At 53.6% G+C, this 16095-nt stretch overlaps 2 protein-coding genes across 4 annotated transcripts in view; both read left to right on the top strand.

Annotated features, from left to right (window-relative positions):
- The window catches only part of LOC132080272 (protocadherin alpha-C1-like), a 112261-nt gene that overhangs the window by 17894 nt on the left and 78272 nt on the right, over nucleotides 1-16095 (top strand). For 2 of the 3 annotated variants that reach the window (XM_059483333.1, XM_059483331.1), the window contains exon 1: nucleotides 1779-4289. The exons of the other annotated variant lie outside the window; for it this stretch is intronic. In XM_059483333.1, the coding sequence (XP_059339316.1) occupies nucleotides 1779-4289 (2511 nt within the window). Of the gene's footprint in view, nucleotides 1-1778; nucleotides 4290-16095 lie in introns of those variants that run through there. 3 annotated transcript variants of the gene reach the window in all.
- Nucleotides 7514-12478, top strand: LOC132080626 (protocadherin alpha-2-like). The gene is made up of 3 exons (XM_059483864.1): nucleotides 7514-9400; nucleotides 9446-10162; nucleotides 12419-12478. Exons 1-3 carry the CDS (start codon nucleotides 7514-7516, stop codon nucleotides 12476-12478), a joined length of 2664 nt encoding a protein of 887 aa, XP_059339847.1.

Genomic DNA, 16095 nt, shown 5'->3' with positions numbered 1-16095 from the left:
CGTCTTCCCCAGAAATCTCTGATAACATTAAAAGAAAATATGCTTCAGAACCAATTCCCTCCCTTGACAGTAAATATTTTCTGAAGAAGGAGCCAGGGATGCTTCAGGTAAGTTCCTTCTACCTAAAGAAGTTGAGTCTGATTTCCATTGTACCTTGGATTGACCAAATGTGCCTGGATATGGAGTTGGATTTGATGATCCTTATGGATGACTTCCAGTTTGAAATGTTCTGTGATTCCTGTACTGCATCAGCAGAGCACCACTGCCTCCTCCCATTCCCAACTTCTTTCTCCAGACACAGCTCAAGCAAATAACAGCAAGCGGAGATGGAGGAGAGACCCTAACACATTTCTCAGAGTGGAGGTGCTGGCAGTCGGGTTGTGTTCTCAGAGAAAATGACACAAATAAAATGACTGCATTGTTTTTACCCTGTGGATCTGGCTATACAGAGGCAATCCAGGGGGATTATGCCCCCGGGGTTGGACATTCTTGCTGTGTGTTTCTGACTGTGCTGGCCTGCCTGAAATATTAAGTCAGAAATTTACATTCAGCATGGAGGTGGCAAATGAGGCCTGAAGAACAGCTCTTCATCAGAGTATATGAAGAGCTTTGAGAAGCTGTGTTTGCTCCATATTTTTCTCAGCATTCACGATGGATTGGTGTGCTGGGCCTTGATTGCTTTGAGTTCTTGAAGGTGATTCACTGGTTTGTTTGTGCTTAGTCAAGTCTGTTTACACCAATGTCAAAGTACCTCGTGATTGGGCCTGTTTTTGAGAGGGCTGTGAATTCTCTCCTTTGAGAGGATGGAGCCTGAAGGGTGTGGTTTCCCTCCAGAAGGTGAGGTGAAAGGGCCCTCTCTTGGTCTGGCATACACTTGAAGTAAGCAGGAAGTTTACTCTTTGAGTGGAAAGATGAAAGATGACAGCAGAGAGGAAAGAGAACTGTAACTAATGTCGTGTTTGTGCCTCATGGAGAAAGTGAAGTAATGGAAAAATACATTGGTAATGGAGATGAGGAAGAAGAGAGTATGTCTGGGCTTTAGGACAGTGAAGAAACGGAGGAAGATTGGAAAATGGAAGAAGGGAAGGATGGATGGACGAATTTACTGATATGTCACAGATGCTGTCACTGTAAACAGAAAGAGAGCAGAGCAAGAATGGAGGGAGAGAAGAGAAATGCATAAGATGCTATGAAGTTATTACACAAGGAGGTAAGTAAAGATCAAAGATGACAAGGAGAAGAAAGAAAACGTCAGCAAAGTGGAGGAGCAGTATGAAACGACCTTACCTCTAATCGGTGGGTGGAGCTGGTTCTCAAGAGCCCCTGCCTCGATTGGAATATTCCGCGGCCAGACGCTAATGCCACGTAAGTCGATTTGGTGGATCCGGTTTGTTTTTTCTTCTGTCTGGCTCCGGAGGCGACAGGCGAGATACCGGAAGGGGTAAGAAGAGAGCAGCGGGAAAAGTCCAAAGGATAAAATATAAAAGGAGTACGGTGAGAAGAAACAGAAGAGGAGACGGCCATGGCGGAGCGGAGGTACAGGAGATGCCGCGGAGCGTGTGAGGCGGCGGAGCAGCGCACGGTGTCGCTGCAGGCTCAGGAACGGGTCCGTGTGGGCGGCTCCGCCCCGGTGCGGCGGAGAGCCCGGCTGTGAGCGCGGGGGGGCGGCTCGGGCCGGGCAGCAGAGCCGGTGCGTGCGGGCGGCGGCGGGGAGTCGTGCGGGGCCCGGGCCGGGGCCGGCAGGCAGAGCGGCGGCGGCGGGCAGAGCGGCAGGAAGGATGGGCGAGCGTTGCTGTGCGGCGGTGGTGCGGGTGCTGGTGCTGCAGGCGGCCTGGGCGCTGTCGGGCGGGCAGGTGCGCTACTCGGTGCCGGAGGAAGCCAAGGCCGGCACGGTGGTGGGCCGTCTGGCGCAGGACCTGGGCCTGGAGGCGGGCGAGGCGGAGGCGCGGCGGCTGCGGCTGGTGGCGCCGGGCCGGCGGGCGAGCGTGGAGGTGAGCGGGGCGAGCGGCGCGCTGCTGGTGAGCTCGCGGCTGGACCGGGAGGAGCTGTGCGGCAAGAGCGCGCCGTGCGCGCTGCGCCTGGAGGTGCTGCTGGAGCGGCCGCTGCGCGTCTTCCATGTGCAGCTGGAGGTCACCGACATCAACGACAATGCCCCCGTCTTCCCCGCCGCCCGGAAAAACCTCAGCATCGCGGAATCATCTGTGCCGGGGTCTCGTTTCCCGCTGGAGGGCGCGTCGGATGCGGATATCGGAGCGAACGCGCAGCTCACCTACACACTCAGCCCCAGTGAATATTTTACGCTCGATGTTAAATCGCCTGATGAAAACAGGAAATCTCTGTTTCTGGTACTCGTAAAGTCTTTAGACCGCGAGACGATTCCCGTGCACCGGTTGTTGCTGACGGCGACTGACGGTGGCCGGCCGTGTCTGACGGGCACCATGGAACTTGTGATCTCGGTGCTGGACGCGAACGACAATGCGCCCCAGTTCAACCAATCCGTGTATAAAGTGCAGCTGCTGGAGAACGCTACAGAGGGGACGCTCGTATTACGTGTTGATGCCACGGATCCGGACGAAGGAAGCAATAAGGACTTTTCTTACATCATCTTGGGTTCGACTCCTATTGGTAACAAAGAACTCTTTACCATTGACACTAAGACGGGCGAGATCAGACTGAAGGGTACTTTGGACTTCGAAGACGTTCGTTTACATGAATTGCAAATCGAAGCGACAGATAAAGGGACACCACCGCTGTCAGGTCACTGCAGCGTGGAGCTGGAGGTGGTGGACGTGAACGACAATGCGCCGGGGGTGTGGGTGACGTCGCTGTCGGTGCCAGTGCCCGAAGACGCGTCGTTGGGGACGGTGGTGGCCCTGCTGAGCGTGTCGGACCGGGACTCGGGCGAGAACGGTCGCGTGCGGTGCTGGGTGTGGCCGGCTTCGCCGTTCGGTCTGGAGGCGACGTTCGCGGGCTCGTACTCGCTGGTGCTGCGCGAGGCGCTGGACCGGGAGCGGGTGTCGGAGTACGAGGTGGAGGTGCGTGCGGAGGACGGCGGGGCGCCGGCGCTGCGCGCCAGCCGCGGGCTGCGGGTGCCGGTGTCGGACGTGAACGACAACGCGCCCTCGTTCGCGCAGGCCGTGTACACGGTGCTGGCGCGGGAGAACAACGCGGCGGGCGCGGAGCTGGCGCGGCTGTGGGCGCGGGACCCGGACGAGGCGGCCAACGGGCGCGTCAGCTACTCGGTGTGGGACGGCGGCGTGGGCGTGGGCGTGGGCGGCGGGGCCGCGGGGTCGTCGTCGTCGGGCGTTGGGTGGCGTCCGGCGTCGAGCTACGTGTCGGTGGACGCGGAGAGCGGGCGTCTGTGGGCGCTGCAGCCCTTGGACTACGAGGAGCTGCAGGTGCTGCAGTTCGAGGTGCGCGCGGTGGACGCGGGGGAGCCGCCGCTGAGCGGCAACGCCACGGTGCAGCTGTTCGTGCTGGACGAGAACGACAACGCGCCGGCGCTGCTGCCGCCCGCGGGCTCGGCAGCGGAGGCGGGCGGCGTGGCGGCGGCGGAGGCGGCGGTGGCGCTGGCGGGGGCGGGCTCGGAGTCGGGCACGCTGTGGGCGTGGGCGGCGTGGGGGGCGCCGGCGGGGCAGGTGGTGGCCAAGATCCGCGCCGTGGACGCCGACTCGGGCTACAACGCGTGGCTGCGCTACGAGCTGTGGGAGCCGCGGGGCAAGGGCCCGTTCCGCGTGGGGCTTTACAGCGGCGAGGTGAGCACGGCGCGGGCGCTGGACGAGGCGGACGGGCCTCGCCAGAGGCTGCTGATCGTCGTGCGCGACCACGGCGAGCCGGCGCGCTCGGCCACGGCCACGCTCAGCGTGTCGCTGCTCGAGGCCGCCGAGGCGGCGCTGGCCGCGGGATCCTCGTCGTCGTCGTCGTCGTTGGTGTCGCGCTCGGCGGCGGGCGTGGAGCTCGGGGCCGGCGCGGCGAGCGCGGCCACCAACGTGTGGCTGGTGGTGGCCATCTGCGCCGTGTCCAGCCTCTTCCTGCTGGCCGTGGTGCTGTACGGGGCGTCGCGCTGGGCGCCGCGGGCGGCCGTGCTCTCGGCGCCCGGGCCCACGACGCTCGTGTGCGCCAGCGAAGTGGGCAGCTGGTCCTACTCGCAGCGCCACAGCCGCAGCCTGTGCGTGGCGGACGGCGCTGCCAAGAGCGACCTCATGGTTTTCAGCCCCAACTTTCCTCCGCCGCCGCCCGCTCCTGCAGCCAAGGACACGCAGCCGGAGCCCTCCGCTCTCCTCGACACGGTCAGTGTTCCTCCCTTTCTCGCTCTGTCCCCTCTCACCCGCCCCCTGGGCTGTTGCTGCCTGGAGCCGTGCTCCGCCCTCTTGCCCTGGGGCGGTCGCGTTTCATTATCGTTTATTCTCTGAATGCCGGTTGCATTATCCCTCCTCTTCCGTACCTGTGATGTGTTATATCCTAGCAGGTTTTTTATGCCTCTGTGATCTTCTCTTTTCGTTTAGTCTTGTTAAGGAGGGGAGCTCGGCAAAATACTTAAATCTTGCTGTCCTCAGTGCCAGGTTGAATGAAATACTTTTTTTGTCTTGTAGCGTCTCGTGAGTCTTATATTTTTTATGGCACTGAGATTAGAGTTCATCTATATGTCACTTTTTTCTCTACATTGTAATTTTAGAACGTTCAGTAGCTGTTTCCGAATCAGTCATAATCTGTCTTGAAACCACATTTTTTTCTTGTCTACTTAGCTTTGTATTCCCCTTCATCAAAAATATTTGGCCATTTTCCTACCTAGGTCTTCAGAGTCATCAACTTTTTCTGCAGATCTTTCCTGAGACCTGTATTTGAACTCTGCTCCATCGGGTGATATCTCCGGTAATTTTTGATACATCCCTCTTCATGCCTTTCTGATCTCCCCTCATGAGTTATTAAATATAACAATTCTTGATAAAGATTTCTGCCGGACTGCACTGTTTACCTGATCTTGCTGGTGTTATCAGGTCTGATTTTCTTCCACCTGTGGAGTTAATCACAACTCTGAGTGCCTCTTTCATTTTGAAAGGAGTATCTTCACTTGCCCACATTTCCCTGTCTTACAGGAGGGCACTTCAAATAATTTCTTGATTTTGACTGCAGTGAAGTGCTTGTTTCCAGTCTTTTCTTACTCAAAAGTCCGTCCTCTTCTTTGTTTCACCTTTGAAACAAAAATCGGTGTTTAAAGTTCTAGCCTCTTCACCGTGTGTGGCATACATTAATTTGTGAATTACTGCAGAATCACTATGGACATGAAAAAGACAGATGCATTTCACACTTCCCCCTTCTAAGGATGATTGAAATTCACTTTCTAAGGTAAGGTGCTTAATTGCACAAGAACACCAAAGTAGATGTCAAAATCTGCAGCTGTAGTGCTAGACTGAACAAGAAACATATTGGTAGATGACTTGTTTTTGCTGGATTAATGTGTTTGTAGAAGCACCTCAGTTTGGTTTCTGACTTGCATAGTCCCATGTTCCCATCAGTCATAGGCATTGTATTTCTAGGATGCTGTGGGGTTTTGACATGATCTTATTTGTGCTTACTTTGTTTAATTTTGGTTTTCCCTTCCCTGAGAATAGCTTTTTAAATAAACTCATTTTTGTCTCATTGTGTGATTGCCTTATGATAATCTTGTGGATATGAAGATGGATGTTTCTTGAAACTCCCGATTTCCAGAGAGTGATTTAGCTTGGCTTTATCAGGAGTTGTGTTGGCAATTGTAAGTGAAAGCCATGCTGCCAAATAATGCTCTTTTATTTCAGACTCTGTGCCCCTTGCCATCACTGTGGTTCACTGTCTTGTAGTCTCTTAAGGTCAATTTTACTTTGAGAGAAAGCTGTGAGGCTTCAAGTTTCATTTGTTTCTGCCTTCATAGAAACGGATACAGAAATTTTGGCAATACAGCGGGAATTAGAGAGGATGGAATAAAAACCTGTTCGCTTTTTCAGCCCTGGTTCCCTGAAATTTTGAACAGTGATCCTTGAACACAGGCCTGAGAATGGAGACCTAGAAATAAATCAAGACAACAGTTAGAATAGCAGCAGGTGTAATTAAAAATATATATTGACAGACTGACCTGGGCTTTTTTAGCATTTTGTATATTCCTTTTTTGTTGTTGTTTTTTACCTTTGGGTGCACGCATCGTTGATTCTTCCTGTGGTATAACCAGCAATTTACTAATCTGTGCAATTCCCTGGATTATGTTACTGCCTGGCCTAGAGGGCAGAGCAGCAGAAAGTGCCGTACCTGTGTAGAGAAGATGATCTGATGTATTTATGTCAGTAGATGAGGTGGGAGCCTGGGAACCTGTTAGGAGATAAACTGTGCCTTGCCACAACAGTGGTGCAACCCTTTTATCTCATCCCCAGTAGTGTCATGGTGAATGATTTTGCTGTGTCCTGCAGCAGCTCATCTCAATCGGTAACGGGCACATGGTTTTGCCATACTGTGAGTTTCTACCTGCCTAAAAATTATAACCAAGACCTTGCTCTTCATTGTGCAGCTACACTTGGGGGATAAAACTTAGGGAAAATACTGATATATACAGATGAGAGAGTTCAGATTCCCTGAGTTATTTCACACTTCTGAGAGGATTTCTGCTCTGTTGGAATGTTTAAAGCGTAGAGTTAGGGAGTCACTGATGGAGTTGAAAGTCTTTGTTATTTGCTGATGCTTTACTTGGTTGGAAATACACTTCAGAAGGCAAAACAATTCTGCTATGGACAGACACAGGTACTCTTTGTAAGATGATGGGTGTACTGTACTATTTACTCTACAAAAAACCAAGGAGACTGTGTGGAATTGCTCAGCCACATCCCTGTCACAAAGCCATGAAAAGGTAAGCAATTTCTGTTCGTTTCTAGCATTCCTGGACTAGACCAAGTACATTACACGTGAATCTATGTCTTCTGAAGACCTGAGTACTTTCCATAGATGGAAGATCGAGGATACAGTCTTCTTCGGTAGAGGAAACAGCTGAAGTATCTTCCGGAAGAAAACATAAATGAGAAAATTGAGTTATGCCTCCTCAGGCATAAGAGAAGATGAAGTCTGGAGATCAGAAGTAGCTTTATGCAGTGAAGATATTCCTCGAAATGATTCCTGGCTTAATATGGGCGTTCAACTGTACATTTTGGCAAGTAAGTGCTTCTCGATTAAAGTGCCTTAAGGAAGGAGATGATGAAGAAGAGAAAGAGAAGAGGAGGAGAAACGGAGGAGACAAGAGGATAAACTATTACGGCTGCGGAGGAAGGCAGTGTTCGGAACGGAAATATCGGAGCGCGTCGGCTGAGCGGGCGGGGCCACGGCAGATCTATCCCGGCACGGAGCCGCAGCGGAAGGAGGGCAGCAGGCAGCTGCTCACGGGAGGAGCCGCGGTCGGACACCAGGTGCCGCTGTTGGCCGCGAAGGCGCCGTGAGCCACGGAAGGGCGACAGCTCCTCCCCGAGCCTCAGTCACGGTACCGTCAGCCGGAGGAAGGATGCGCCGGATCGGCCGGGGCGGGGCGCGGGGAAAGCGGAGCGGCGTGCTGCTCGTCCCAGGGAGACCCCAAGGCGGACGGCGGGGAGTGGCGGAGAGCCGGTCAGGGCCAGGGAAGGGACCGGAGGCGGCAGCGATGCGGTGGGGACCCGTGCTACGGGTGCTGGTGCTGCAGGCGGCCTGGGCGCTGTCGGGCGGGCAGGTGCGCTACTCGGTGCCGGAGGAAGCCAAGGCCGGCACGGTGGTGGGCCGTCTGGCGCAGGACCTGGGCCTGGAGGCGGGCGAGGCGGAGGCGCGGCGGCTGCGGCTGGTGGCGCCGGGCCGGCGGGCGAGCGTGGAGGTGAGCGGGGCGAGCGGCGCGCTGCTGGTGAGCTCGCGGCTGGACCGGGAGGAGCTGTGCGGCAAGAGCGCGCCGTGCGCGCTGCGCCTGGAGGTGCTGCTGGAGCGGCCGCTGCGCGTCTTCCATGTGCAGCTGGAGGTCACCGACATCAACGACAATGCCCCCGTCTTCCGTGTGGACGAAGAAACCCTTAATATCGCGGAATCATCTGTGCCGGGGTCTCGTTTCCCACTGGAGGGCGCGACCGATGCAGATATCGGAGCGAACGCGCAGCTCTCCTATACGCTCAGCCCCAGCGAGTATTTCAGTCTTGATCATCAGGGGAATAACGACCAGAGAGCGTCTTTGAGTCTTATTTTAACGAAAGCTTTGGACCGCGAGACGATTCCTGTGCACCGGTTGGTGCTGACGGCGACTGATGGGGGCCGGCCGTCTCTGACAGGCACCATGGAGCTGGTGATCTACGTGTTGGATGCAAACGACAACGCGCCCCAGTTCAACCAGTCTGTGTATAAAGTTAAAGCCCTAGAAGGTTCAGAGCTCGGGACTCTGTTAGTCACGCTTAGTGCCACGGATCCTGACGAAGGGATCAATAGTGATATTATATATTTATTTGGTAGACGTGCTAGTAAAGAAATTAAAGAAATGTTCACTATCGACGAAAACAAAGGAGAAATCAGACTTAAAGGCAAATTAGACTATGAAGAAATGGATAGTTACGAGATCCCTGTAGAAGCAAGGGACAAAGGCTCCCCCCCGCTGTCGGGCCATTGCAGCGTGGAGCTGAAGGTGGTGGACGTGAACGACAACGCGCCGGAGGTGTGGGTGACGTCGCTGTCGGTGCCGGTGCCCGAGGACGCGTCGTTGGGGACGGTGGTGGCCCTGCTGAGCGTGTCGGACCGGGACTCGGGCGAGAACGGTCGCGTGCGGTGCTGGGTGTGGCCGGCGTCGCCGTTCGGTCTGGAGGCGACGTTCGCGGGCTCGTACTCGCTGGTGCTGCGCGAGGTGCTGGACCGGGAGCGGGTGTCGGAGTACGAGGTGGAGGTGCGTGCGGAGGACGGCGGGGCGCCGGCGCTGCGCGCCAGCCGCGGGCTGCGGGTGCCGGTGTCAGACGTGAACGACAACGCGCCCTTGTTCGCGCAGGCCGTGTACACGGTGCTGGCGCGGGAGAACAACGCGGCGGGCGCGGAGCTGGCGCGGCTGTGGGCGCGGGACCCGGACGAGGCGGCCAACGGGCGCGTCAGCTACTCGGTGTGGGACGGCGGCGTGGGCGTGGGCGGCGGGGCCGCGGGGTCGTCGTCGTCGGGCGTTGGGTGGCGTCCGGCGTCGAGCTACGTGTCGGTGGACGCGGAGAGCGGGCGTCTGTGGGCGCTGCAGCCCTTGGACTACGAGGAGCTGCAGGTGCTGCAGTTCGAGGTGCGCGCGGTGGACGCGGGGGAGCCGCCGCTGAGCGGCAACGCCACGGTGCAGCTGTTCGTGCTGGACGAGAACGACAACGCGCCGGCGCTGCTGCCGCCCGCGGGCTCGGCAGCGGAGGCGGGCGGCGTGGCGGCGGCGGAGGCGGCGGTGGCGCTGGCGGGGGCGGGCTCGGAGTCGGGCACGCTGTGGGCGTGGGCGGCGTGGGGGGCGCCGGCGGGGCAGGTGGTGGCCAAGATCCGCGCCGTGGACGCCGACTCGGGCTACAACGCGTGGCTGCGCTACGAGCTGTGGGAGCCGCGGGGCAAGGGCCCGTTCCGCGTGGGGCTCTACAGCGGCGAGGTGAGCACGGCGCGGGCGCTGGACGAGGCGGACGGGCCTCGCCAGAGGCTGCTGATCGTCGTGCGCGACCACGGCGAGCCGGCGCGCTCGGCCACGGCCACGCTCAGCGTGTCGCTGCTCGAGGCCGCCGAGGCGGCGCTGGCCGCGGGATCCTCGGCGGCGGCGGCGTCCTCAGCGGTGTCGCGCTCGGCGGCGGGCGTGGAGCTCGGGGCCGGAGCGGCGAGCACGGCCACCAACGTGTGGCTGGTGGTGGCCATCTGCGCCGTGTCCAGCCTCTTCCTGCTGGCCGTGGTGCTGTACGGGGCGTCGCGCTGGGCGCCGCGGGCGGCCGTGCTCTCGGCGCCCGGGCCCACGACGCTCGTGTGCGCCAGCGAAGTGGGCAGCTGGTCCTACTCGCAGCGCCACAGCCGCAGCCTGTGCGTGGCGGACGGCGCTGCCAAGAGCGACCTCATGGTTTTCAGCCCCAACTTCCCTCCGCCGCCGCCCGATCCTGCTGCAGAAAAGGGTTCTGCTGGGAAGGGGCCGTCTCTCTCCCCGCTTGCTTCAAACGTGGTAAGAATCCTCAACATTTTTGTTTCTCTCTGTTTGGTAGTACGATTTCCTTAATACATGAACCTTCGATGTATTAAAGCGCATTTTCTGGTACAAGAGTTTTAGAATTACGTTCTAACTTTCCTGTGTATTGCATTTAGACGTGATATCTTCTTGCTGTGTACGTGTTCACATTTTGGAATTTCATTTTCTCTATACGTGACTGCCCGTCAAAATTCTCGGGTTTTCTTCTCGCCCTTTTAAAAATGTATCTTGCATCGGATGTTATTTTTTTAATGTGGTTTGTAATTTTTGTTTTTACTGCCTCCTTGTCGTCAAATTGCATTACTAGGTCTATGGGATATTTTATTTTTCTCTTTTAGCGCTTTTGAAATTATGAATTGTTCAGTAGTTTCATATTTCCCTTAAGGTGAATGTAAATGCGTCTTTGAACGCCTTATTTGATGACTTGTCAGTCAAGCATCAACACGCGCTCGTGAGTTTTTAGATTTAAAAGCTTTCTCATTGTCGCGATTCGTCACTCTTGAGAAACTGAAATACATGATGTAATAATTTTTGGGCGAAAGGAGCGGATGAAATGCTGGTGAAAGTTGTGAGCGTTGTTCTCTGTCTGGAAGTCCATCGGAAATATGTGCATGTGTGAGCGCGGGGTGTCGTAAAATCCAGGATGCTTTGTGGAGAGATGGAGAACTTTTTGAGGAACGGGGTGGTAATTTACCATTCCTCACGACCTGTTCTCACTTCTCGTAGTGATGAAGCGTCTCTTTTATCCCGTCCGTACAGAAATATGCTGTAGAAAAAAAGAGTCCAAATTTGGTGAGAGAGGAGACAGGCGGGAAATTGGTGAAGGGAAAATTATAACGGAAAACTTCTGTGTGTGGTGCTCAGTGGTTCAGTGATGGTAGCTTAGCTTTTGAAAGCTTTTGGCTATCTCAGCATCAGAGCAGAAAATACCAAGAGAACAGTTTCGGTGCTATTTTCCTCAATGATTTCCCGACTCAGAGAGCGATTGTTTAATTACCATTTGTTTTCAACACCGTTATTTTTCAGCTGGTCTTTTCCTAGCGCTGATGGCACTGAGTTGACTCGGTTCTCATCTTGGCCAACTTCAAAGTACTCTTTGAGATCATACTTCAGGGTCATGTTTAGTGTTTCTTAATTGTCAGAAAACTAAAGGAATTTTTAAGGGGAAAATTGAAGTTCTCTTCTATCTCATTTAATTTTCTCTACAGCTTAGGAGCGAAATGTGTAAAGCTGCCGGAGTAATAAATCAAGCAGTACATATATATTTCATGTTATACATTCAATACTTTTGTTTCATTCCCATATTTTTAAGACACAGTGATATCTGTAAACGCGGTATTTTTATTTTGACTAAGTACGCTTGGTTGGGTTGTGAGCTAATAGAGGTCTTTAGAGGAAGGTCACGGACTGTAGAATTTAAATGACGAGTCGTTGTTTCCAAGATTACGAGAATGGTGTTTATAGGTGTACAGAAAACAGCAACGAATATTTAAAACTTCATGTCCTTTTTGAAAAGTATCATAGGAGTGAGTTATCTCTCGTCGATCCATAGAAAAGCATTTCATTGTGTCCCACGATTTTCTCTTTTCTTCTCTTAGATCACTTAGTAGCGGCTTTAGCTTTGAGTTCTTTGTGTATTTGCTGGGGATTGTTTATTTAGTCTCCTTTGATGGTGAACGGGAGTCGCGTGCTGAAGGGGAGTGGGTGATCACCACTTAACTATGCGTGAACTACTTCAGTTGTGAGGAGCAGGTCTGCCCCAGCTCTGTAGAACTGTCACTTCTTTCCTTTATTCGCATGCGTGTGGTGGAACCTCTGATTTCTAAAGAAAAAACGTGTATTTTAAGTTTATAAATAGATTTAGCTGCCTCTGTAAAAGATGGAGAAATAGCATTTGCGCACAGATGTGGAAAGCAACTAGTTTCTTTGAGTTATGATTAAGGGCGATGTGGGGTCTCAGTGCCGTTTGGGGCAGGGCAGGATTTGGCTTCTGTTCGGTTCCCCTTGGTTTCTCTGACTGTAATAACGAGTTGAAGAATTTACCGAGGTTTGTTACAGACGTACACTGTCAAGAAAATATTCCAATATTTCTGTTAGAAACATAAAGCAATCTTAACTTTAGAAACAGCTCGTGGATGCTTTTACTTCGCGGAATAGTCCGGGCAGGAGTGGTTAACAGAACGCTCTAGAATATCCGTCAGTGCTTGAATAAACGCTGCCGATTTCTCGCAGAGCCGTCAGTCGCTGCAAGCCCAGACTGTTCGTACCGCCGCCCGTTTTTCTGGAGAGTGACGCTGATTAAGGCGGTGTTATCAGGCGCAGAGCAGTCCCGGCAGCCGAGGCGGGGCTGGGCTGGCAGCGGGAGGAGCGCGGGGGAAGCGGCAGCAGCGCCTGCTCCGCCGTGGTGGCCGGAGGATGTTTTGCAGCTTCCAAACGAGATTTTACAGGCAGGGAAATGCTCGGCACGGCTGCCTCGGAGTTGTCAGAGAGAGACTCCGAGTGCTCGGCTCGGAGCCGCTCCTGCCGCCCGAGCGGGACTGAGCCCCCGTGGCCGCTGTCCCTGGTGTCATCCCCGGCAGCTTCCGTCAAATCCAGTGGTCTCTGACTGGGGGTCAACAGAGCGATCTGTGTCCTCGTGTTTAAGAGACGAGATCTTGCCCGCGATGTACTGAATAGCATGCAGTGGGTCCCTGTTTCTGTGCCTCGATGCGGGTAATGAGGATTTTCCAGGGAATCTAAAAATCCTCTGCGTATGCGTTCGTTACTCCGGGCTGCTGATAGCTAAAAGTCATCTCTGCTCCCGCGTCCCCGAGGAGCAGCTGCAAGCTTTTTGAAGGGCATCCTGACACCACTGCTCGCTCTGCCTGCAGGCACAGCCTGCCTTGACAAAGAAGAGGGGCTCAGAGCAGATCAGCCCGGCGATGCTGCCAAAGTTCTTTCCGCCCCATCCACCGGGGCGGGGCTGGGAGCGAGCCTGGGCAGGGGGGGCTCCCGCAGGGCTCAGGGCGGGCTGCCTGTCACACCTCCCGAGCGGAGGCGCCCGGTGTTTGCGGTCTCCGGGGCACCCCCGTCCTTCCTTTCGTGTGAAGGGGGATAGCGGGGTCCTTGCACCTCCATCGGCGGCTCCGTGGGGGCGATCTGGGCTCGGTCCGAGGTCCGGTCGTCCTTGGTTCGCAGGCAGACCCTGTACACTGCCAGGTTCCCATTATTGTGGGAGCTCGTCATGTGCTTCTTTGGGCGGCGGTGGGGGCTGGAGCTGCCCTCCGGGGGCACCTGCGCCGCGCAGAGCTCATCGGTTTCCGTGGGAGGAGAAACAGCAGAGCTGTCGTTCCGTCCATTCTCCTTCACAGATTTCTCTGCTGTCTCCCGCTGAAGTTCAGTGCCCTAATTTAGCACCAATGGCCGTCCCTCGGTTCTGGTGAGCGCCCCTGGGATTGTCCCAAGCCCCAGCACTGAGCAGGACGTGTCCTGCAAACCTCCGTCAAAGGCACCACCTCTGATGCATTGCCCACGGAAATGGCGCTTTTAAATGATCACTGTCATCGTGATGATGTTCAAGCACGAGTGTCCCTTCGTGTGGTGCTCCACAGCCACCACACAAACCGGTTTTGGTCTTCGCCTTTCGTTTTTGCCTTTGCTGGTGTAATAGTTCTTCTGGCAGCCACGAGAAGCACAACGTGGCTGGACTAGCGACGTCTAACCGCGGGAAAAGGGGAGGATTGCCTGAAAATGTAAGGCAGGGAGGGAGAATGAGTGCGCCCCGAGGCGGTGCAAGGGCAAGCACCAGGCAGGCAGAGGAACGCAGAGGAAGAGCTCTCTGAACCCGTCGGGGAGTGAGACATGATGAGCAGTCGTGTAGAAGTGAATGGTACCTGAGAAGGATCACAAAGATGAATTCCTCCGTCAGTTGGGCCAAACGGGCTCTAAGAATGGGTCCAGCGGAGGGAAGGGGATAGGGAATGGTTTGGATATGGCAAACCGAAGGCAAATGTAAGATGAGGGGATTTAAACAGAGGTTAGATTGTCTGCTGTGATACCAAGGAAAGTGTCTGTGTTAAAGGTGTTTAATACACCTTAATTCTTTAATAGAGCATAGTAATGTAATTAGGGACAGTGAATTGAAATGGAGAAGAAACTTTTGAGATTGGAGACCCTTAAATGAAGGATTAGGTGAAAGGGTGGCCCAAAAAGTAAGTGGGGACCCTGTGTATAAAGGACACTTGAGACTGCCTTGAGCTGTATGTGGAAGGGAAAGCACAAACAGGCAGGGAGGAACATGCCTGGGACTCAGCCAAGCAGAGCAGTGGCTTCACACAACGGGCAAGGCTGGATTCTGCCCCCGTGGCACAACTCTGTTATTCCCTTCATGGCAGCATTGTCTGTGTTGTAACTGAGTCTCGATATTTAATGTTACTGAGCACTGGATCTTGTCTGTGACCCAGAGCTGCTTACCTGAGTGGTGATGCGGGGATCAGACCCTCATGTGCTGGGTTGGGAAGGCAGCATGGTAGGATCTGGGTGCCAACATGGTGATGGCTACATGCACGTTCTGGTGAGCAAAGCTGCCTGGCACATCACTGTCCTCAGTGGAAAATGACAAGAGGAAAAGCTATGCCAAAACACAAAAGCAGGGTGGTGAAGTTTTAAAATAATGTTAAAAACAAATGAAGACACATTCACTTAGAGTCCTGTAAACAAACACTGGGCAATGCTGCAAAATTAGAGATATAGCAGAAAGATGAAAAACTTATTTCTTGGTAAATGAGTTGTAAATGAATGGAATAAAGACTGATATCATTGTGGGCTGCTGATACTTCTCAAAAGGTGAGTACATCTGAGTACATTCCTGCAATTACTTTGATTTTGGCCATTCACTAATCAGTTTCTTCTCACACTGCTAGTATTTCAGGCACCACAATGAATAACTACAGCTTGTCATTCCAATATTATATTTGAGGAAAATCTGCCTTTAAGGGGATTTGTCTGCTCAACAAGAGGATGTCGAGCCCAAAATTCTTGGGTTTCCTCATTGGAAACTGAGTCACAGATGGGCAGGTAGAGGCTGTGTGTTTTACCTGTGTGTGCACCTGAGGGATCAACAGGTGGCTTTTCAGCTCTTCCCAGCTTACTGCAGGTTAATGTTAAGGACATGCATCAGTCTTTCCTGTGACTTTAATAGATGTTGTTGCATTGGTACAGGGTGTTTAGAAATGACTGTGCATCACTATAGAGCAGAAAACTCAGCAGCTTCTCTGGTATTGTAGATGACATTGTTGCAGAAGAGGAATCTAGGGCAGATTGGGAGTGGGGGGAGGCTGGATGATAATTCTGTTGTGATTGGATAGGAATTGGGCATTTCTGCACTTAACAAACAAGAAAAAGGGGTAAGCAGCAAATGATGAGTACTTGCATTGTATACGGTGTGCAATGAGTTATTGACAGATTTATGTCCTCTCTGGATTGAGGTGAGTGCACAGCAGCAGCTCTGTAGCTTTCTCTCAGCTTTCTGCTGCTACCTCTGAGCTGTAAGGGATTCTGTAGCAGCAATGAGCAGAAGTAAAATGCAACATTCAGGTACTGCCAGGACCTCCTGGAGTTAAAAAAATCACATCTGCAGACAGTTGTGCTGGAGCAGACCAAGATCTGTTGCAGTGTGCCAGGATGAGAACCTCGCTGTGGGGCTTTGCTGAGTTGTGAAGATGCAAAGACATGTATTGATTTTTTTTTTTAATTTAATGTACAATGTTTGGCTGTGCTCCAGATTTTCTCCCTTTTTGAGAGGCCCTATGTATACTATATATTATTGAAATGTTCTGTTTCATTTGCCTGGAAATTCTTAGCTGCAGAAAGAAGCACAATGAATATGAGAAGGGTTAAGATCTGTCCTTGTTACACATTTATAGCCTTTT

The sequence above is a fragment of the Ammospiza nelsoni genome, chromosome 16 (assembly GCF_027579445.1).
Source record: "Ammospiza nelsoni isolate bAmmNel1 chromosome 16, bAmmNel1.pri, whole genome shotgun sequence".
Taxonomy (NCBI): Eukaryota; Metazoa; Chordata; class Aves; order Passeriformes; family Passerellidae; genus Ammospiza; species Ammospiza nelsoni.
Note: the sequence above shows the minus strand (reverse complement) of the source record. Positions and strands in the feature narration are given on the sequence as shown.